The sequence below is a fragment of the Myxine glutinosa genome, chromosome 13 (assembly GCF_964187855.1).
Source record: "Myxine glutinosa chromosome 13, kmMyxGlut1.1, whole genome shotgun sequence".
Classification (NCBI taxonomy): Eukaryota; Metazoa; Chordata; class Myxini; order Myxiniformes; family Myxinidae; genus Myxine; species Myxine glutinosa.
Genome location: NC_136273.1, coordinates 60,572,858 through 60,595,685, shown reverse-complemented (window position 1 = coordinate 60,595,685; position 22,828 = coordinate 60,572,858). Strand labels below are relative to the sequence as shown.

Below are 22,828 nucleotides of genomic sequence, written 5' to 3'. Positions count from 1 at the left end.
TTATTTACATTACGAGGGCGTTACACACAACAAAACCATACTTTTCACCTTCGTTACACTTCCTCCAAAATTGTTACACTTCTCAAAAACTGTTACACTTCTCAAATTCGTTACACTTCTCAAAACCGTTACAATATATATATACAGTGGTACCTCGGCTTACGAGTGCCCCAACGTACGAGTTTTTCGGGATACGAGCCGTCGCTCGGGCGGTTTGTTGCTTTGGGATACGAGCCGAGATCCGATGTACGAGCTCAAAAAATTAATTTTTTTGAATTTTCCGGTTGTGGCTTCCGGTTCCGGTCACGCGGTTATCTTGCCGTGAAAGCATCTCTGCTTGGATATAAAACACGCAATCGTCGAAATACATGAGCGAGGAATCTCCTTGCTCCAGCCGGTGACGTCATCGGCGGGGATCCCCGCCTCCAGAGTGGCTGGTCACGTGACCGCCAAAGCGTGTCGCGCGTGCGGGTATAATGAGCTACACCTGTGGATCACGTGACCACGGAAGCACGCCTCGCTTGAGAGGCATGGCTTTCGGTTTGCGTTTTGCTTTATAAGGCGCGATAAATGGGCTTTTGAGTGTTAGCGGTTCATGGCGTTGACGGTTCATGGCGGTTCATGGCGGTTGACGGTTCATGACGGTTCATGACGGTTCATGGCGTTGACGGTCAAAAACCCATTACATCAATTTTACCAGGCACTGTACAGTAAGTACAGTGGACACCAAATGCACGGTGGAAGGCTAGAAGTAGAAGATCGTCCAAGACAAGTGAGAATAAGCCATACTTTGGAGGAGATGACGTCATTCGCTGGTCCGATAACCAAAGATGTGGTATAAAAAACCAGGTGAGCTAACAATGCAGCAATGAAGGAATTCGGCCAAGGCACCGGCACACAACGACCTACCTACATCGAAAGACTCAATGCCAATGGTGACAGAAGCCAAGACGGCCGGCTTAAACACCGCCGAAAGACCACGGTGTACCAACTTACGATGCAGAACATCTTGCACTTAATATGATGACAACAGGTGCCATCCTCTGACGTACCATTACAGGTACAGGTACAGTACACGTGAGCACAGAGCAAAAGTTCACTGAAACCGAGATTAAGAAAAAAGAAAAAACACCTCGTGGTCCGTGCTCGATATCCGAGTTTCAATCTTTTCAAACACATGATGCTCTCGGTCACGGTATCTCCTGCGAGCTGCTTCTCCTTCAACCACACAAACAACAACTTCTCCATATCTTCATGGATAGAGGTCCGGAGCTTTGAAATAATCGTAACGCCCTTGGCTGGCGTTATAGCCTTTATGGACTCCTTCTGCTTCAAAATCGTACATATCGTAGAAGGAGTACGATCGTACTGCCTCGCCAAGTCGACAACACGCACACCTCACCTGGCATGCTCTTCTCCTCTGCTTAATAAAACCAGTTTATTTCTTTACATTCTCTTGTATTATGTACAGTATATACGAGGTCGTGCTTGTTTATACATTATTTGTTATTTATAAAGTACATTTTTGTTATTTAAAAGCACCTAACAAAAAAAATTGGTTTTTTTTTTTGAGGCTGGAACGGATTAATAGCATTTCAATGCATTTGAATGGGAAAATTTGCTTTGACTTACGAGCGATTTGGCTTACGAGCTCCGTCACGGAACGGATTAAACTCGTAAGCCGAGGTACCACTGTATATATATATATATATATATATATATATATATATATATATATATATATATATATATATATATATATATATATATATATATATATATATATATATATATATACAGTGGAACCTTGACTTACGAGTGCCCCAACTTACGAGTTTTTCGAGATACGAGCCGTCGCTCCGGCGGTTTATTGCTTTGAGATGCGAGCCGAGATCCGAGTTACGAGCTTTCGCCACCCGGTCACGTGGTTATCTTGCCGTTCAAGTACAGTATCTTTGTCGTATAGCGCTGCATTTTAGTTTTCGCATTTCGGTTATTTTGAGTTTTGCCGCCAGGTGGGTTCTGGTCACGTGGTTATCTGGCCGTGCACGTACAGTATCTCTATCGTATAGCGCTGCATTTTAGTTTTCGCATTTCGGTTATTTTGAGTTTTGCCGCCAGGTGGGTTCTGGTCACGTGGTTATCTGGCCGTGCACGTACAGTATCTCTATCGTATAGCGCTGCATTTTAGTTTTCGCATTTCGGTTATTTTGAGTTTTGCCGCCAGGTGGGTTCTGGTCACGTGGTTATCTGGCCGTGCACGTACAGTATCTCTATCGTATAGCGCTGCATTTTAGTTTACGCATTTCGGTTATTTTGGAAAATTTCTTAGTTTTAACCATGGGGCCTAAGAAAGTGAGTGGCAAGTGCAGTGCTGAGAAGAAGAAGAGGATGATGTGCTTGGATATAAAACACGCAATCGTCGAAAAACATGAGCGAGGTGTCGAGGAGGACGTATATAACGGCAAAGGAGAAGAGCATGCCAGGCCACAACTTGTTCAGAATGCCGGCGACAGCTCGCCTTCTCTTTGTGGAAAACACGGTGAGATCCTTAACATCCAACAACTAATGGGACGCAAACGGGGCGCCCAGTTTAGCGGTACACACATTGATGAATCACCCTGCCTGTGATTCACCCATGACAGGTTATAACTGGGTCGGGATTCAAACCCAGGCTGGACAGTTTAGACTTTAGAGTCAAGTGTGCGTACCTCCAGTCCAGGCCATCCTGCCAACTTGTATGCTGCATACAGGTGAAATATAAAGCGCGAGATATTTTTATATATACTGTATATTTTTTAAAAAATTGGTGTGGTTTTTGGCGGGCTGGAACGGATTAATAGCATTTCAATGCATTTCAATGGGGAAATTTGATTTGAGATACGAGCAATTTGAGTTACGAGCTCGGTCACGGAACGAATTAAACTCGTAAGTCAAGGTTCCACTGTATATATATATATATATATATATATATATATATATATATATATATATATATATATATATATATATATATAGTCACGTGAAAAAGTAAGTACACCGCATGTAAAGTTTTGACAACAAGTATCATGAAACATTTACATTTTGTTGTCCATTGTATAATTTAAATAAACATAAATGCAAATTCCGCATGTGGAAAAAGTAAGTATATATATATATATATATATATATATATATATATATATATATATATATATATAGTGTTGCGGTTTTGAGTCTGTCAAGTGAGTTTAATAAAGGTTAAAGTCTGTCCCCCATAGTTAGTCACACAAGCAACATGTAGCCTCGCAATAGTATAGTTATGTCTTAGTATTTGTGAGCTTAGTTCCCTTCCAGTGTTAATCCTGCGTTGAGTAGGAGCCCGGAAAATAGGCCCTACTGCCACCGATTTCCCAGCCACCCTAGCCTCGATCCAGTTTGTTAAGCATTGGGTGATCATTGGCCGAGTTAACACGAGGTAGGCCTAGGAAGGATCGGGGCGGAGTCGAGGTGGAGCGGCAGAAGCAATGACGGTAAGCATGAGTAGCCAATCAGAGCTCGAGGGTGGTGGCGGCGGCATGGCGTCAGAGGGCATGGTGAGAAGAGTCTGGTGAGTTCCAGAAGGTTCGGGGGGAGTAGCTATAAGAACCGCTGCACAAAAGCCCTCGAGAGGACTCACAGAGGAGAGAGGGAGATAGGAGGACTGCTGCCTGATGAACTTGACCATTGCACGAGAACGCGCGCGCGCTAACCAACACCAAGTGTATTGAAGAAGAGGTGTTGGTTGCTACATATAAGCGTGCGCAGCCAGACGCGCTTATGAACGAATAGCGCATTTCAGCCACGCGAATGAACGAGGCTGAGTAACCGCCAGCTGCGCTTAAGTCCGCCCTCTACCGTTTCGCCCCAACATCTGCTGCGTACGAGAGACGCGCTACGAGTCCCTGCTTTCGCCTGCCACCATCTTCGCGGGACGTGCCGGGGACTGTGGAGAGCCGGACGGAGGCCGTCTCTGGACGACGACATCCACGCGTGGGGAACACATGCTCATCTGCAATCCCCTGTGTGAGTGTGAGACGGGCCCGTTGTCCCAGGGATAAGTTAAGACTGTTTAAGGATTGCTCTGTGTCTCTTCGTCCTTGAACTGTATATACGTGTGGGAATAATTAAACCCCTGTTCTTTCTTTCTGATTCGATCGTTCCTGTGGTTTCCTCAATTGACTAAGTGTGGCATGAATAAGATCGCTCCAATCGGGTTCCACTGAGTAAGACTGCGCAGACCACGTGTACGCAATCCGCTCGGCATACTAACATCACACGTGGTTCGTGCGAGGCTTGTTTCCTCATTTCCGTGGCGGCGCAGGTACTTAGGTACGAGCGAGAATTGGTCCCGAAACCCTGTTTCCGCGCTCGCCCGGGAAGGGCGTTGCAAGTCTCGGTTCCGCCAAGGCCCAGCAAAGACAAGGGGATTAATCCCCCCCTTGATAAGGGGAAGAAGGCCGGCGTAGAGAACCGTAACAATATGGATGGATGTGTATATATAAGGTATGAAGTACTGTACTGTACCCGAGTAGGTACTGTACCTGAGTAAGAAGGTACTGTACCCGAGTTGCAGTTTTGTCATGGTTCAAACCAATCATAATTCAAACAATTATTTTGCACAAATGTATATGTGAGGTATATATATATATATGGATGGATGTGTATATCTATATATATATATCTGTGCAGTGTCTGTCCTGTCCTGTGTTGTGTGTTGTCCTGTGTTGTCACTGAACTACTTTCTCAAACTTTTGTGAAATCGTACCAAACTTCTGGTATGCACATATCTCTCCCGTCGGTATGTCCGAAGGGTATTTTTTTTTTGAAAAAATGTCGAATTTTATATATTCTTTTGGAATTTTTTGGGGGAAAAATATTTTTCCAACTTAAGTTTTCAACTTCAATTGTATATAAAATGTGATATCACGTATATTACAAATACATTTGTGCAAAATAATTGTTTGAATTGAGGTGTTTGAGGTGAGGTGAATTGAGGTGAGGTGTTTTTAATTATGTGGTGATGAGGTGTTTTGAACTACGTGGTGGTGAGGTGTTTTGAATTACTCGGTGGTGAGGTATTTATAATTACGTGGTGGTGAGGTGTTTTTATTTCGTGTTTTATGGCTGTGAGGTGTTTTTATTTCGTGTTTTATGGCTGTGAGGTGTTTTTATTACGTGTTTTATGGCTGTGAGGTGTTTCCAATTTTGTGGTGGTGAGGTGTATTTATTACGTGTTTTATGGCTGTGAGGTGTTTTAAATTACTTGGTGGTGAGGTGTTTTGAATTACTTGGTGGTGAGGTGTTTTGAATTAATTGGTGGTGAGGTGTAATCGTACCAAACTTCCAGTCTGCACCTACCCCTCCCCTATGTGTGTGCTGAGGGGTTCTTTCTTGAAAAAAAAACATTCAACCTGAATCTTCAACCTAAATTGCCAATAAAAATGTAATATCACAAACACAACAAATAAATTTGTGCAAAATAATTGTTTGTATTATGATTGGTGTAAATCATGACAACACAGCAACTCAGGTACAGTCATTATCCTCAGCTAAAATAAGCCCATTCCTCAGGAATGATGCTTGGTTGAGGCGAGCGCAGCGAGCCGAGCCAAGCTAGTATATATATATATATATATATATATGGATGGATGTATATATAATATATATATATATATATATATATATATATATATATATATATATATATATATATATATATATATATATATATATATATATATATATAAATAATCGGGAGATTTAATAAGACGCGGACGTAGCTTCAGGGCTTCGATCTTTAATTCGACAAGCTTTCGACCAACAAAGGTCTTCTTCTGAGTCTACAAAAACAGCAGGCATGTATATCAGTCAAGTATGTTTAGTGATATGTGTGTAAGATGTGTGATATGTGTAGAAAATGCATACAAAAGGAAGAGCCACGCCAAAGCTCACTCACCGGCCCCAAGTTCAACGGAACTTGGGGCCGGTGTGCTTGGTGGTGTTGCGTTGTTCACCGGCCCCAACATTCCGTTGAACTTGGGGCCAGTGAGTGAGCTTTGGCGTGGCTCTTCCTTTTGTATGCATTTTCTACACATATCACACATCTTACACACATATCACTATACATACTTGACTGATATACATGCCTGCTGTTTTTGTAGACTCAGAGAAGACCTTTGTTGGTCGAAAGCTTGTCGAATTAAAGATCGAAGCCCTGAAGCTACGTCCGCGTCTTATTCAATCTCCCGATTATTTATTCAATGCAAATGAGACGCCCTGCTCGTACTGTGGAGTTTCTACTATTTCTCACAGTTATATATATATATACATATATATATATATACATATATATATATATACATATATATTATATATACATATATATTATATATACATATATATTATATATATATATATATTATATATATATATATATTATATATATATATATATTATATATATATATATATATATATATATATATATATATATATATATATATATATATATATATATATATATATATATATATATATATATATATATATATATATATATATATATATATATATGACAACCATGGGTCTAAGTGGCAATAAATTGATGTAAAGAAAAGAGAGGAATTGGGAGTTGCTGCACTCATGGTATCACATATTGAAAACCTGTAATATTTCATCAACACTTGACAGAATGTTTTTGGGGTCGATTTTCTGCTCGTATTCGATTGAGTCTAAAGTCTGGAGTGGAGAAAACGAACGAAAGTCTGGAGAAGTTAACCATGCAGGCCATGGATGAGGGAAGAAGATGAAGAGGCAGACCTTGTATGTGCCCGATGGATGGGGTAAAGGCTGCAACCGAGCTGTCTCTGCCTGACCTTCGGAAAGCAGTGCAGGACAGGGTTGTTTGGAGAAATGAAATCATGAATGTCACCAGAAGTCGGCCGCAATTTTGCAGAACTAGATAATAATAATAATAATATAATAATGCATTTATTTTATATAGCGCTTTTCAGGAAGCCCAAAGACGCTTTGACAGAGTGCAAAACATAACGCATAGCAAAACATAAAGACAATTGCAAAAAAAAGAAGAATCAATAGGGAAATATTCAAAGCACAAAGGAGGGAGAAGGAGAGGAGATAGTCAGGGGTTAGATGCTGTGGGTTAAATGTTGAATGCAGTGTTGAACAGGTGGGTCTTGAGTGATGTTTTGAATGTGGTGAGTGAGGAGGAGTCTCTGATGGTGTGAGGTAGCGAGTTCCAGAGGGTGGGAGCAGCGATGGAGAAGGCCCTGTCCCCCCAGGATCTAAATTTGGTCCGGATGGGGGGGGTCAGGAGGTTGGTACCAGCAGAGCGGAGGTTGCGGGTGGGAGTGTGTCTGGAGAGGAGGTCAGCCAGGTAGGATGGGGCCAGGTTATGGAGGGCTTTGTAGGTCAAGAGGAGGATTTTGTACTGGATTCTCTGGGAGATGGGGAGCCAGTGAAGCTTGTAAAGGACGGGGGTGATGTGGTCACGGGTCCGGGAATGGGTGAGTAGACGGGCAGCGGAGTTCTGAATGTATTGGAGTTTATTGGTGATTGTTGAGGGTGAACCATAAAGGAGGCTATTGCAGTAGTCCAGACGGGAAGTGATGAAGGCGTGGATGAGGGTTTCTGCAGCCACAGAGGAGAGGGATGGACGGAGACGGGCGATGTTTTTCAGGTGGAAGAAGGCTGTCTTTGTGATCTGTTTAGTGTATTTGTCGAAGGAGAGGGTTTGGTCAAAGATGATGCCAAGATTCCGGATGTGAGGGGAGGTGGACACTGGGAAACCGTCGATGTTGAGGGCAAAGTTATGGGTGGACTTGGTGAGCGTTTTTGGGCCAATGATGATTATTTCAGATTTATCACAGTTAAGTTTGAGGAAGTTGATTTGAAGCCAGGATTTTATTTCAGTGATGCAGTTTGTCAGGATAGAGTGGGTGGCGGTGGAGATGGACTTGGTGGAGATGAAAAGCTGGATGTCATCGGCGAAGCAGTGGAATTGGAGACCATGACGGCGGATTAAGTGACCGAGGGGGGACAGGTAAAGGATAAAGAGGAGGGGGCCAAGAACTGAACCTTGGGGGACACCTTGGGGGAGGGGAGCAGTGGGGGATTTGCAGTTATTGATGGAGATGAACTGACGTCTGTCAGAGAGGTATGATTTAATCCAAGAGAGGGCAGTGCCGGTAATGTTAAAGGTGGTTTCAAGTCGGGTGAGGAGGATGGTGTGATCGATGGTGTCAAAGGCAGCGCTGAGGTCGAGGAGGATGAGAATGTTGAGGTTGCCAGCATCAGAGGAGAGGAGAAGGTCGTTGGTGATTTTGAGGAGAGCAGTTTCAGTACTGTGGTTGGACCGGAATCCGGATTGGAATGTTTCATACAGGTTATTGGCAGAGAGGTGATGCTTGAGTTGAGTGGCTACAGCGCGTTCCAAAACCTTTGACAGAAAGGGTAGGTGAATGAATGATGATATGATGATGATGATGATGAATGAGATAACTCGATTGTGTGAATGGTTTAGTGGTGTTCGAGCTATAAAGCCCGTGTTGGTAAATCAATGGCACTTGTTTTGCCTTTGGAGTGAGTTTGCCAGTAAAGAGTGCACGGGCTCGAATGGAAAAGGCATCTCTCTCTTTCAAGCAAAACATTTCTCTTCTTAAATTCTTCAAATGGAACGTCTGCCATTTTGGCCCCACTTAGACAGGCCACGATGCTATTCCACAGCTGATTCCTGGAGAACTGCCAAAGTGAAAGAATCAACACCGGGTCACGAGGAAAGACATCAAAAACTGCAGTAATGGCAAACCTGAGGCAAGTCTAGGCAGAATTAAGATGAGAAATTATGTCACGACTTCGCTGTAAGACTAAGCAAAGGGAAAGTTCTGTCTGCGCAGACAACAGGCCAGCAGGCAGACAAGCTAGGGCAAGGAAAGGAATGCAGACAACTGATGCTTCTTGGCACCTTGACGCTTTTCTTGGACCGTGCCAGTATGTGCAAGCTCAAAGTTTTCTTTGTTTTATTTTAAAAACGACATACACAGCTCCAATAGATCATCACCGAGTCGACGGTTCAGAACAGTACGGTATTATACAATACAAAACGACGCAAGAAGACACAGAAAGCAAGTGGTACCAAAGTTAGAACAACTGGGAGACATATCTGAGCAGTGTACTGTTGTGATGTTCATTGCTATTCGATGGACCAAGCTTGTCGTTCAGGTTTAATTGTCGTCGCGTTCAAAATACCTGGAATGGTACATTTGATTACGAAACCGGCTATCCTGTGGTGTGAACACAAGGGTAGTGCATGTTCCAACCTGCTGCCTTAAAGCTGGGTCGGTAAACCTGCAAGTTCTGTTCCAGACTGCATTTTAATACAGATGCTCAAGATACCATGGTGTAAACACAAAAGGCTGCGGATCCTAGCACCCTAACATGTTAAAATCGCTTTGTGGGTCAAAGGGTCGACCAAATCCTTTACCACCTGAAAATCATGGGGAACCCATGAGATACGACGATAAATGAACATGTTGGCTATGTGTCATGGCACCAACAGGTTGAATAAACATGGGAAGGTGGGGGAAGGGAGGACACGTTTCACATGACCAAGAAGATCTGTTGAAGTGCAGGTTAAATATTGTCATGGCCTTAACATTTACCTTAGGTACTATAAGGGACAGTGTTTAATCAGATATGCTGTAATGTGTTATCGACGTCCTTTTCCACGTGTATTTTATAGGTGGTGGCAGCAGCGGAGGGTCGGGTGCAGCCAGCGGCTGCTGGTTCTGCTGGTTGCATCATTTTCTGGGGGCGCAGCTATGCCACTGATGCAATGCCCCCATTACCAGTCAGCTGGTGCTCATTTTGCCAACCTCGGAAGGATGACAGGTTGAGTCAACCAACCTGGTGTTAATTCAACGGCATGACAGGAGCTCGAACTCAAGGCCCTAGGATCTCAAGCCAGCCTCCTTAACCGTTAAGCCAACACCAGACTTTATTTTATAGGTCACTAGCCGAAAGCACCCGGCGTTGCCCGGGTTCTTTTTGAATGAATTTACTACTATAATTCGGCTTTTACTTGCGGCCTTAGAAGATTGACTACTATAATTCAGCTCAGCTTTTAATTGCGAAATGGGCCCAGCCCAGCCGAGGCGGCCTCGACCGGCCTCACCACCTAGCCGAAAACCATCCCGTGACCCGTCCCGACATTTTTGGTTCTTTTTGAATGCATTTACTACTATAATTCAGCTTTCACTCGCAGCCGTAGAAGATTGACTACTATAATTCAGCTCAGCTTTTAATTGTGTGAAATGGGCCCAGCCCGGCCGAAGCGGCCTCACCACCTAGCCTATAACCTTCCCGGGGCCCGTCCCGACATTTTTTTTATTAGAGGTTTCCTCCTATCTTTCACCGTTCAGGAGATTAGCTTGCGCAGACAAACAAACAAACAAACAAAAAAAACTTTCATTGATATATATAGATGACATTGATGACATGGGCACTGATGGTAGTGACAGAGTGGTGTTTTAACAAGGAGAAAAATAACGTAAAGACCAACAATGGAGTTCTGACTGATGCTCGAGTTTACACCATTGTCAGTTCACCAGAGAGCTGGCTGAACTAACCGGACTAAACCGATGGATGATTAAAAATGCTTTAATCAAGTGAGCAAAGAAAGCGGGTAGTGGGGCAGTGGTGAGGAGGAGGCTGGGTCCAGACATTGCGGGGTAAAATCCGACAGAAGGCAGCAGCATGAAAGGTCTAGGTGTATCTGAGTACAAGCCGTATTCATCGAAAAACGCCATCGTTTACCTGTACATAATCAAACGATTGTTGCCGAATCGACATATCTGAATGCGTTTTTCATCAGGGATTATAACTAGAGACACGACACGTGACAATCAACTGAAGCACCTAATGTACCGGCCATATATCATGGAGTCCCTCCTAGTCCCCCTGTTGCCCGTTCCTCTATCAAAATCCTCGATCTTCCTCTGCTTCAGATCTGATAATTATAATATTGTGAGTAATGAACCCCCCCCCCTCCCCAACCCCCCCCAGAAAGCTCACTAAGAACATTTCTCTCCTTAGTGAGCTGGCTGGGTTTTTTTTGTTTTTTTTGGTCGTGGGCCGCATCTCTCTTCACAATTGGCACGTAAAAGCCCTCCGGGCAATCTTGGGTGACACTGAGACACTATTTAAAGTAACACTGCACACGTACCCATCAATCCAGGTAACTAGTGTCAGGAGGGGGAGAAGTGGGTGAGGGAGGAGGACACTGTAAAGATCATTAAAGGATAATCTAAACAATTATGCTGAACAATATATCCTGATATAAAAACTGCCACTGAATTGTACAATTTATTCTTAAGGAAAGGAACAATATTGTTACCCTGAAAAAAGATAATGCTCATATGAGTGTACGGTATTAAGGAAGAGCTGTTACAAATCATAGACAGAAGGGACAACATCTGTAGGGGTTGGAATGGGAATTTGGATCCCAGAGGTAAGCTTGAAAAAAAACCATCACTTCCTCTTCTTCTTAATCTATTAAGCAATTGGGACAATCACCGTGGAGCAAGTGCACATGATGCTTTACATTCTATTAGAAAAACCTATATGATTGGAAATAAGTTCTGTAAGTATATAAAATAATTATTAATTATAGTTTGTCCTAAAAAGGCTGCTCATATTTAAGCGTTTTGAGCTAATGTGTTGGGACCGTGCATCCACCTTCTTCAATCCAAAGTTATTACAAATAATTATGGCAATTCATTAGCAGCTGGTGCCAAGCTGGTTTGAAGAGAGGGAGAGAGAGAGCTAAAGGGAGGGAAACAGGGAACGGGAAGTAAAGGGAGCAGGGAGAGAAGGAGCAGGGAGATATGGAGCATGGAGAGAGGGAAAGAGGAGGAGGCAGCAGGGAGAGAGGGAGTGGGGAGAGATGGAGCAGGGATGAGAGGGAGCAGGGGGAAGGAGAGGGAGAGAGTACGTGGGTAGAGAGGGAGAAGGAGGGAGAGAAGAAAATGAAGGGAGGGCGAGAGGGAATAGGAGGGAAGACAGAAGGAAGGAGAGGGAGCAGGGAAAGAAGGAGCAGGCAGAGAGGGAGCAGGAGGATGAGAGGAAAATGTCGGGAAGGAGAGGAGGAAAGAGAGAATGAAGGAGAGAGAGTAAGGAGAGGGAGACAGAAAAAGATGGGAGTGGAAAAGGGAGGGAGAGAGAGAAAGGGAGGAAGGGAGAAAGGGAGGGAGGGAAGAGAGAAAAGAGACAGGAAGAAGGAGAGAAAAAATTGTAACTTATTATGCATCCCATCCTGCTTTTGCAGCCTTTCCTTCTTTTGCATCTTTTCTTTATTTGCTTCTCTTGGAGCTTTGCTCCACATGCACCCTGAGGTCCTGGGACTCCGCTTCTCTTGGAAGAGAGATGCGGCCACAGACACAACGCCTGCCAATGACCTCTCTCCTGGCTGCTCCCTCCCCTTTGCCTGTCCCCCTCACAATACACAACCAACCATGGCAGACCTTATTGCTGGCCAATGAACTGCGAGTTGGTGACCGATCAAAAGCCCTTTGTACTTCCGGCCATGTAATACAAGTGCCACTTTGGTTTGTCAAACTTACTATCCCAACCCTGTCCTTGTTATGAAAACATCCCAAAAGTTTACCTCAAACCAAGTCTCTAATACTACTCAGAGTGACAAAAACCAGAGTTCTCTTTCCAAAGTACACCTCACAAGAAATAAAGACACAACAAATAACAGGCACTTTCCAAACGTGAATGCTAATTCATATTGCGTATGTGAGAGCAAGACAAGCAATAACCGTGATCTGAATTGAGCGCTACTTTCAAGCATACCGACATACCGCCTGTGTTTGCCTGGACTTTGCTTGGCCTGTGTTCCGCTCTGACATGCTCCGTGATGTTTGCACGAAAGATCACTTATCAACTTATCGCCCTCACTCGACCCGAGGCACGTTGCCCAGGCTTGACCCTGCCATCTTTTTCCCGTAAAATTGGCGGATACTGCCTGGCAGTTGAAGAAGAGTGTACAGAGGGATGTTATTCAAAATTGTAAGGTTCCCTCAGATGCGCCAACGTAAACAACCACGATCCACCGTGATGATAAAAAATAATTACCACAACGATGTAGCAAGGAGTAATCTCTCTCCGTAACAATAGTTTGAGATGTCTTACGATGGCAAACATTGCGACAAATGCACCAGTTATTCCGATATTAATGGCAATATGGATTCGTGGGACACCTGGACATCACCAGTTTCACATGGGCCTTTCTTAAAGGTATACCCAATTTTGGTTGAGCTATAAGTAAGAAATATTCTACAAGCTAAATGTGTCATGTCGGGACATTCCTTGACGGTCTTCAACCTGACATACACAAAGACTTTGTTTGCCGTTTCATGGAGTTTCTCCAAGAGACCGTCCTCCATTGGTATTCTGCTTCCTTCGTCATTGGTCATCTTCAGGTTAGAATGACATGTGGTGCTTTAAATGCTCTCCCTCCCAAACTCAACATGATCTCTCAGGAGCAAATTACCGACAAATAATGAAGAATTTGAACTCCCCCAAACAAGCCTCTCCTCTCCCCTCACTCCATTCGCTTCCCCACACTTCCACGATGTTGCTACACTCCATTTTCTCCACTAACTTTCATCCTTCTCTTCCTTTTATTAAGCTTTTCTCCTCATAGCCACCTGCTATCCACCCCGGCACTACCACACAGCACACCAATCTACCTTTTTGAGTGTGTGAGACCTATTGTTACAAAAATTTCCTAAGATCGACACATGTGAAAGGTGAATGTGGGAAGGACAGCCGTACAAATGTTTTAGAGTGCACGGCTTAAATAGAGACGATACCTTCAGTGCTACATGTTTTTCAAGGATAAATTAAAAAAGATACAGAATCTTAATTTCATAATCATGAAGCCACATCCTCGTCCTCAGTCCAACCCACAACCATAACCATTAAATAATCTCACCTGCACAGTCTGTATCCAGACTCCTTGGGCTGCCCCTAGACTTCCGCTCAGGCCTCTTCGGTAGGCCCGACGCTCCAACAGTAGACCGCAGCGACTGAACTGGAGAAGCGACCCTGCCCACGCAGCCATTGTGCAGTGGTTGAGCCACGTCGTTGCTGGAGGACAGCGAGTGAGCTGGAGAAAGTGGCGGTATTGAAGCTGGGGACGAGTTGGGTACTGGCCTGGTCACTCCCGATAAAGTATGAGATGGTGGTAGTGGTGAAGAACAGTCCAAGTTTTTGGCAGGGGAACTTGCTCGAGGCTTGTTCTGGGGAGATGATGGAGGTGAGGTGGCCTTGTCCTTGGATCCTGGGCGCTCGCTTATTGTGTTGCGCTCTGGCTTGCATTTCTTGGGTGGTCGGTCATGCAGCTTTCCAATTGACCTCTCCGAGTAAAAGTTTTGTCGCAAAGGAGGTGGCAAAGATTCTGCTTGGATGAAATACGAAATTAAAATAAATTATAATGAATCAAAATGTCATAAGAGATGGGCTTCATAACGATAAAAACCAGAGTTTGTTTGTTACATTTGGTTTTCATCTGCATGTTACCATTTACATCTATACTATAAGAGAGCAGTTTGTGTGTGTGTGTGTGTGTGTGTGTGTGTGTGTGTGTGTGTGTGTGTGTGTGTGTGTGTGTGTGTGTGTGTGTGTGTCACCATTTTCCTCAGAGATAGCTGAAATATCAGATAGCTGATAGATAAAGGATCTTAGGAGTGTTGGGGAGAGCTTTTTGCAAAAACAATCTTTTAGAAATTTAGAAAAATACAGTTGGATATTTTTTTGTATACATACATATTACATGTGTTCCACCATGTTTGTTTGGTGCTGTGTATTCTGGATGTGGAGGTATTGCTGTTGTAGTCTGCGTTCGCACTGGCTGGGGGTGGGGGTATATACACATCCAGGTGTAGTTGCTGCATGAGGATGTGTATGTGCCCCTGCTGGCCCACCTTAGCTGACCGTATCGAGGTTGAAGGGCCAAAACGGGATGATGCTGAGGACCTCGACTGAGGACCCGGTCAGTGCGGCACACTTGTGACCAGGTGTGTTTTCAACATATATATATATATATATATATATATATATATATATATATATATATATATATATATATATATATATATATATATATATATATATATATATATATATATATATATATATATACATACATATATATATATATATATATATATATATACATATATATATATATATATATACATATATACAGTCACGTGAAAAAGTAAGTACACCCCATGTAAAGTTTTGACTTTTTCAACATATTTCAACATACAGCTATTTGATCTTCATTTCAACAATATTGATAGATAAAGGTGATATAACATAACAAATATCATGAAACATTTACATTTTGTAGTCCATTGTATAATTTAAATAAACATAAATGCAAATTTCGCATGTGCAAAAAGTAAGTACACCCTTGGCTCTAATAGGTGGTATTGCCCCCTTTGGCAGAAACAACCTCAAGTAGGCGTTTCTTATAGCTGTCTACCAGTCTCTGACATCGACTGGGAGAAATTTTTGCCCACTCCTCCATGCAGAATTCTTTCAGCTGTGCGATGTTTGAGGGGTTTCTTGCATGCACAGCTCGTTTCAAATCCCCCCACAACATCTCGATGGGATTTAGATCCGGGCTTTGACTTGGCCATTCCAGAACCCTCCATTTCTTTATTTTCAGCCATTCCTTGGTGGATTTACTGGTACTAGGGCATGCCTGTACTATATCTATATCTAAAATTATATCCCCCCCTCTATTTACATGAAATGGTTTGGTCCATGAAATGTTTTGGTCCATTCGCAACGCCAAAGCGAACGGCGAACGCTTTACATGAAATGGTTTGGTGCATGAAATGTTTTGGTCCATTCGCAACGCCAAAGCGAACGGCGAACGGCTTGCGAGTACAGTGACAATCCCCCCGGGGTTTTAATTAGTTTTAAAACGGAGCTTGGCAACCGCTGGCGTTCTTTAGCCGGCAGCTTCGCCCGCCCGAACGCCGTTACAGTACCTTCGACCGCGAGTTGCTCGGACTTCACTTGGCGGTCAGGCACTTCCGCCATCTGCTCGTGCGAGTACAGTGACAATCCCCCCCCCCCCCCCCCCTCTATTTACATGAAATGGTTTTTATTAGTTTTAAAACATAGTTTAACGCCAACATAGCGCCAACATAGTTTGCAAACGTGAAATAAATGAATACGCTCTCAAATGTGCCATCCGAGGCAGAGTGTGTCCGCCACGTTCGGCACACGCGATAGTTCGCTGCTCTCTGATTGGTTGAATCGTTTTTTGGACATAGCTCGGTAAGTAATTGTCCGATTAATATGAAACCTTGAAAAGGCACATCCTCGGGTCCCCAGCAATATACCTGGCAAGTTAAAAGTATATCGGACCCGTGGTTGTCGAGAAACAGCGGTCACAGACAAACAAACAAACGTACAAACGTACAAACGTACAAACAAACACACAGAGATTACTGGAATTATAGATAGATGTTTAGGGTCATTGTCATGTTGCAAGGTCCACCTTCAGTTGAGCTTCAACTTTCCGACAGATGGCCTCACATTATCCTCAAGCACCCTCTGGTACAATGAAGAATTCATAGTGGATTATATGATGGTGAGCTGCCCAGGCCCTGATGCAGCAAAGCTGCCCCAAACCATAATATTTCCACCACCATGCTTTACAGTTGGTATCAGGTTCTTGTGGTCAAATGTTGTCTTTGGTTTTCGCCAAACATGTCTTCTGGTACTGTGGCCAAATAGCTCTACCTTTGACTCATCTGTCCAGGGCACATTGTCCAGAAGTGCTGGTCTTTGCCTAGGTGTTCATTGGCAAACTTCAGTGTTGCCCTGATGTTCTTTCTGGACAGCAAAGGTTTCCTCCTGGCACACTTCCCATGTAGATCAAATTTGTGCAGCCTCTTTCTAATGGTAGACTCGTGCACTTTGACATCAACAGTGGCAAGAGCTACATGTAGGTCCCGTGACGACATTCTGGGGTTCTTAGAGACCTCTTTCAGCATCTTGCGGTCTGCTCTCGGGCTGAACTTGATGGGGGCAGCCTGGCCTGAACATGGGGGCAGTTGGCAGTTGTTTGGAATCTTCTCCACTTATAGATGATCTTCCGGACAGTCGAATGATTTATTTCAAATTGTTTGGAGATCTTTTTAAATCCCTTCCCAGACTCGTAGGCATCGATAACCTTCTTTCTGAAGGCCTCAGAGAGCTCTTTTGATCTGGGCATGGTGACGCCGCACACTTCAACAACAAAGAGCAAACCAAACTAAATGTCTGAGGTTTAAAAAGACAGGTTCCTCCAAGATCCTCTCTAACGATTTTCTAATCATTTGCACCTGAGCTGGTGCACCTGATTCTAAATTTAGGTATTTATAGTGATAAATGTAGTGGCCAAATAGGTGTACTTACTTTTTCCACATGTGAACTTTGCATTTATGTTTATTTAAATTATACAATGGACTACAAAATGTAAATGTTTCATGATATTTGTTGTATTACATCACCTTTATCTATCAATATTGTTGAAATGAAGATCAAATAGCTGTATGTTGAAATATGTTGAAAAAGTCAAAACTTTACATGGGGTGTACTTACTTTGTCACGCGACTGTACATAATCAAGCACACAGCCATGCCATCTCCATAGACAAACATTGGCAGTAGAATGGGCCGTACTGAAGATCTTAGTGACTTTCAACGTGGCACCGTCATAGGATGCCACCTTTCCAACAAGTCAGTTCGTCAAATTTCTGCCCTGCTAGAGATGCCCCGGTCAACTGTAAGTGCTGTTATTGTGAAGTGGAAACATCTAGGAGCAACAACAGCTCAGTCGCGAAGTGGTAGGCCACACAAGCTCAAAGAACGGGACCACTGAGTGCTGAAGTGTGTGGCGCGTAAAAATTGTCTGTCCTTGGTTGCAACACTCACTACCGAGTGAAACTTCTTCTGGAAGCAACGTCAGCACAACAACTGTTCGTCGGGAGCTTCATGAAATGGGTTTCCATGGCCGAGCAGCCACACACAAGCCTAAGATCACCATGTGCAAGGCCAAGCGTCAGCTGGAGTGGTGTAAAGATCTCCGCCATTGGACTCTGGAGCAGTGGAAACGCGTTCTCTGGAGTGATGAATCACGCTTCACCATCTGGCAGTCCGACGAACGAATCTGGGCTCACCGAATGAATAGTGCCAACTGTAAAGTTTGGTGGAGGAGCAATAATGCTCTGAGGCTGTTTTTCATGGTTTGGGCTAGGCCCCTTTGTTCCAGTGAAGGGAAATCTTAACGCAACAGCATACAATGGCATTTTAGACGATTGTGTGCTTCCACCTTTGTGGAAACAGTTTGGGGAAGGCCCTTTCCTGTTTCAGCATGACAATGGCCCCATGCATAAAACAAGGTCCATACAAAAATGGTTTGTCGAGATCGGTGTGGAAGAACTTGACTGGCCTGCACAGAGCCCTGACCTCAACACCATTGAACACCTTTGAGATGAATTGGAACGCCGACTGCGAGCCAGGCATAATCGCCCAACATCATTACCCGCCCTCACCAATGCTCTTGTGGCTGAATGGAAGCAAAGCCCCGCAGCAATGTTACAACATCTAGTCCGAGTGGAAAGCCTTCCCAGAAGAGTGGAGGCTGTTATAGGAGCGAAGGGGGGACCAAATCAATATTAATGCCCATGCTTTTGGAATGAGATGTTCGATGTTCGAGTGTCCACATACTTTTGGTCATGTAATGTATATATATATACACATACATACATACAAAAATATATATGTATATATATTTATGGATGGATGTATTGGAACCTTTGCATATTTTTCAAATAACTCACAATTTTCTCTGAAAATAAGTTTCAATTGACAAAAGTATTTGGTCTCCACAATTCTTTATTCCACTGTTAATATTACAGAACCTTTGTTTTTGATTCAGAACTTAATATATCCATTTAAATCAGAAAATAAAAATAAATGGCATTGACAAAATTATTGACACCCAATACTTAATATTTGGTAGCACAGACTTTGGACAAAATAACTGCAGTCAAGCACTTCCTATAGCCATGAATGAGCTTCCTCCACCTCTCTACTGGCAGTTTGGCCCAATCTTCTTGTGCAAACTGCTCCAGTTCTCCAAAATTTGAAGGGTGCCTTCTCCAAAGTGCTGTTTTCAGATCTCCACACAGGTGTTTAATGGGATTTAGATCTGGACTCATTGCTGGCCACTTCAGAACAGTCCAGCGATTTGTCTTGAACCATTTCTGTGTGCTTTTTGAAGTGTGTTTGGGGTCATTGTCCTGCTGCAAGACCTATGACCTTCGACAGATATACAGCTTTCTGACACTGGGTTGAACATTGCCCTCCAAAATGCCTTGTTAATCTCCTGATTTCATGATGCCATGCACACATTCAAAGCACCGAGTGCAAGAGGCAGCACAGCAACCCCAAAACATCACTGAACCTCCTCCATGTTTGACTGTGGGGAAGGTGTTCTTTTCTTTGAAGGCTTCATTTTGTTTTCTGTAAACATAGAGATGATGTGCTTTACCATAAAATCTAATTTGGTCTCATATGTCCACAGGACATTCTCCCAGAAGGATTTTGGCTTGTTCAGGTGTATTTTGGAAAACTCCAGTCAGGCTTTCTTATGTCTCTATCAGCCTGGGTCTCCTACCATAGAACCCCCTTTCATTGAGGTGGTGACGGATGGTGCGAGTTGAAACTGTCGTAACTTGTGTCTGAAGGTCAGCTTGAATCTGTTTGGCAGTTGATCGAGGTGCTTTCTCCACCATTCGAACAATCCTTCACTGCAATATTCAATTTGGGGTCATTGTCCACGCTTCGCAAGCTTTCTCTTGCGTCCACGTTCAGGGAGGTTGGCTACAGTGCCATGGGCCTTAACCTTCCTGATAGCATTGCGTACAGTGGACACAGGAACATCAAAGTCTCTGGAGATGAACTTGTAGCCTTGAGATTGTCCATGCTTGGCTACAATCCTGTGTCTGACCTCCTCAGACAATTCTGCGGTTTTCTTTCTTTTCTCCATGCTCATTGCAGTACACACAGTGACACAAAACAGCAGAATGACTCCCTTTTCTCTATTCAATTGGTTGAATGAATGATTTTTATATTGCAGGCACATGCAATGCACCACAGGTGAGTTCAATTCCAAAGTGAAGGAGAATCACCTGCTTGAAATCTAATTGTTTGTAACAACTTCTAAAAGGTGCCAATAATATTGTTCGCCCCATTTTAGGATTTCTGTGTGGAATAAGCTATGATTTAGTGATTTTTAAAGCTTTTTTTGTTTTGTTCCACTGCAAACCAAGGAAATACAAATGTGGATATCAAAATATTTTTTAATTTCAACAATTTTCTGGAATAAATGGTGCATTATTTGAAAAAAGTGCAAGGGTGCCAATATTTTTGGCCACGACTGTATACATGTATGTATGTACTGTACTGTACATCTGTACTGTACTGTACATCTTAAAATCATAGGAAAAAACAGGGCCGACCCGATCTCAACCAAACTTTCCAAAGGGAGCGGGTGTTTATCGTCAATTAAAACTAGGAACTGGATGTCGCTAAATTATACATTCGACACAAAAGACAGTTATGACCTTCATTGAAACATGTCTTGTGAAGATGAAACGTTCAGGCATGAACAAAAACAGACTAAACCAAAATACAGCTGTTTGTGAAAATAATGTAAAAAAGGAGGAAGAAGTAAAAGGAAAAGGTGGGAGGTTGGGTCGAAGAAATACGAAAAGTTTCATGAAAAGAATAAATCGATATCCTCCTGACCCACCATGTTCATAGATGGTGTGGGGCGGTGGAGGGGCGTGGGCCATGAATGGCTGAAGGTCTCCCGGTGTACCCGGTGGTACTGGTGTGGGGTACATTGGGTGCGGGTGCTGGGTCATCAGAGGTGGAGGATGATGCGGCATGTAGGGTGGGAGAGGCGGTGGGCCTGGATGCAATGAGTGATGGTGCGGGTGGAAGTCAGGAGAGTGTGGTGTGACCACAACTTTCCACAAACCATTGTCTTCGATGATCTGTGGTAATCCAAAGAGACAGATAATTGATATCTGTATTCAGGTAAAGTCAAAACAAAGGTATTTATTTTTTAACCAATCTTCCAAAGATTCATAAGCCTAAAACTGCTGGGATAGTACAGGATATGATGGGTATAAAAATGGCAATAAATGATTAATGGTGCTAATGAGAACGAGCAGGTATTGGAAGCACATAATATGATAAAGATTTACAAACCGGGAATAATTTTACCGGGACTATGAATGTGTTCTTAATACGACATAGTCACAGAGAATTTTCTTAAGGAAGGAAAATGTACAATTGACTAGTATCTGGTATGTGATCCCTTTACATCTTGTTTTCGTACTGGCTGGCACACAGTTGATTGATGTGTGACTGCAATATGGTTCCAAATCAACTGTATTACTCCCCATATTTCAGCCAACATGGTCGGGTTACCATTTGGCATTCTCGGTTTCAATACAACAACAACAACAACAACAACAACAACAACAACAACAACAACATGCATTTTAAGGCCATTTTCCCTGCAAGAGCGGGGGTTAGCCTTGCGGGCCCCATGACAATCTTCTCCATTTGCCCTATTTTCTGCATCTCCCCTTGTTAACCCCCTTGCCCGCATTTCTTCTTCGACCATCTTTAGCCAAGTCTTTCTCGGTCTTCCCCATCCTCTACTTCCTTCTACATTCATTTCCATCACTCTTCTCAACCAGTCACTTTCATCCTTCCTCAACACATGACCAAACCATCTCAACCTATTCCTCTTCACAGCATCAATCACAGGCTCTATTCCCATCATCTTTCGCAATTCATCATTTGTCTTCCTCTCTCTCAACGATACTCCGCACATCCACCGAACCATTCGTATTTCCACCCTTTCAAGCCTTCGTTGCTGCTCTACGTTCATTACCCATGTCTCGCTCCCATAAATCATAACACTTCTCACACATGCAGCATACACCTTCCCCTCCAGCTTCAACGACACTCCCCTCCTCATCAGCATGCCACTCAGTTCCCCAAAACTTCTTCCATGCACATCTCACTCTAGCAACCGTTGCCGAGTCTGATCCACCTTCTCCATTCAGCATGTCTCCGAGGTAGCAAAATGTTTTCACATCTTCCAGCTTCACGCCGTCTCCAAGATCCAACTCAACATTTCCTCCATCTGCAGCTCCCTCTGTGCACACCTTACATTTGAATGTAGCTGCCACACTGGTTAATGACCCTCTCAGACCACTACATTTTTGATGAACCCACTCAGCGCACATTGTACATTGAATGGAGTTCACTCCGACACCCTTCCTGCACATAGCACATGGCCACTTCCCAGTTCTTTCCACCTTACCACATGCTTTACCACTTGCCATCACCTTCGTCTTTCTGATATTCACCTTCAGACCTTTTGTCTCCATACATCCTTCCACTTGTTCATCTTTTCCTTCAGTCCATCCATACTTTCCGCAATCTACACCAGATCATCTGCACACACCAACTCCCACGGTAAACCCTCCTTTACATTCTGAGCCAGCATCTCCATCACAGCTACAAATAGGAGTGGCCTTAGTACCGACCCCTGATGCACTCCCACCCTCACCTCAAACTCACCACTGTTCCCGTCTTTCGTCCTTACAGCTGTGCGCGCTCTTTTGTACA

At 43.5% G+C, this 22,828-nt stretch overlaps 1 protein-coding gene across 5 annotated transcripts in view; it reads right to left on the bottom strand.

Annotated features, from left to right (window-relative positions):
* The window catches only part of LOC137438373 (fibronectin type III domain-containing protein 3B), a 320,604-nt gene that overhangs the window by 165,823 nt on the left and 131,953 nt on the right, over positions 1–22,828 (bottom strand). For all 5 annotated transcript variants that reach the window (XM_078767595.1, XM_078767592.1, XM_078767593.1 and 2 more), the window contains 2 exons: positions 20,928–21,174; positions 14,038–14,502 (listed from right to left, as the gene is read on the bottom strand). In XM_078767595.1, the coding sequence (XP_078623721.1) occupies positions 14,038–14,502; positions 20,928–21,174 (712 nt within the window). The remainder of the gene's footprint in view (positions 1–14,037; positions 14,503–20,927; positions 21,175–22,828) is intronic.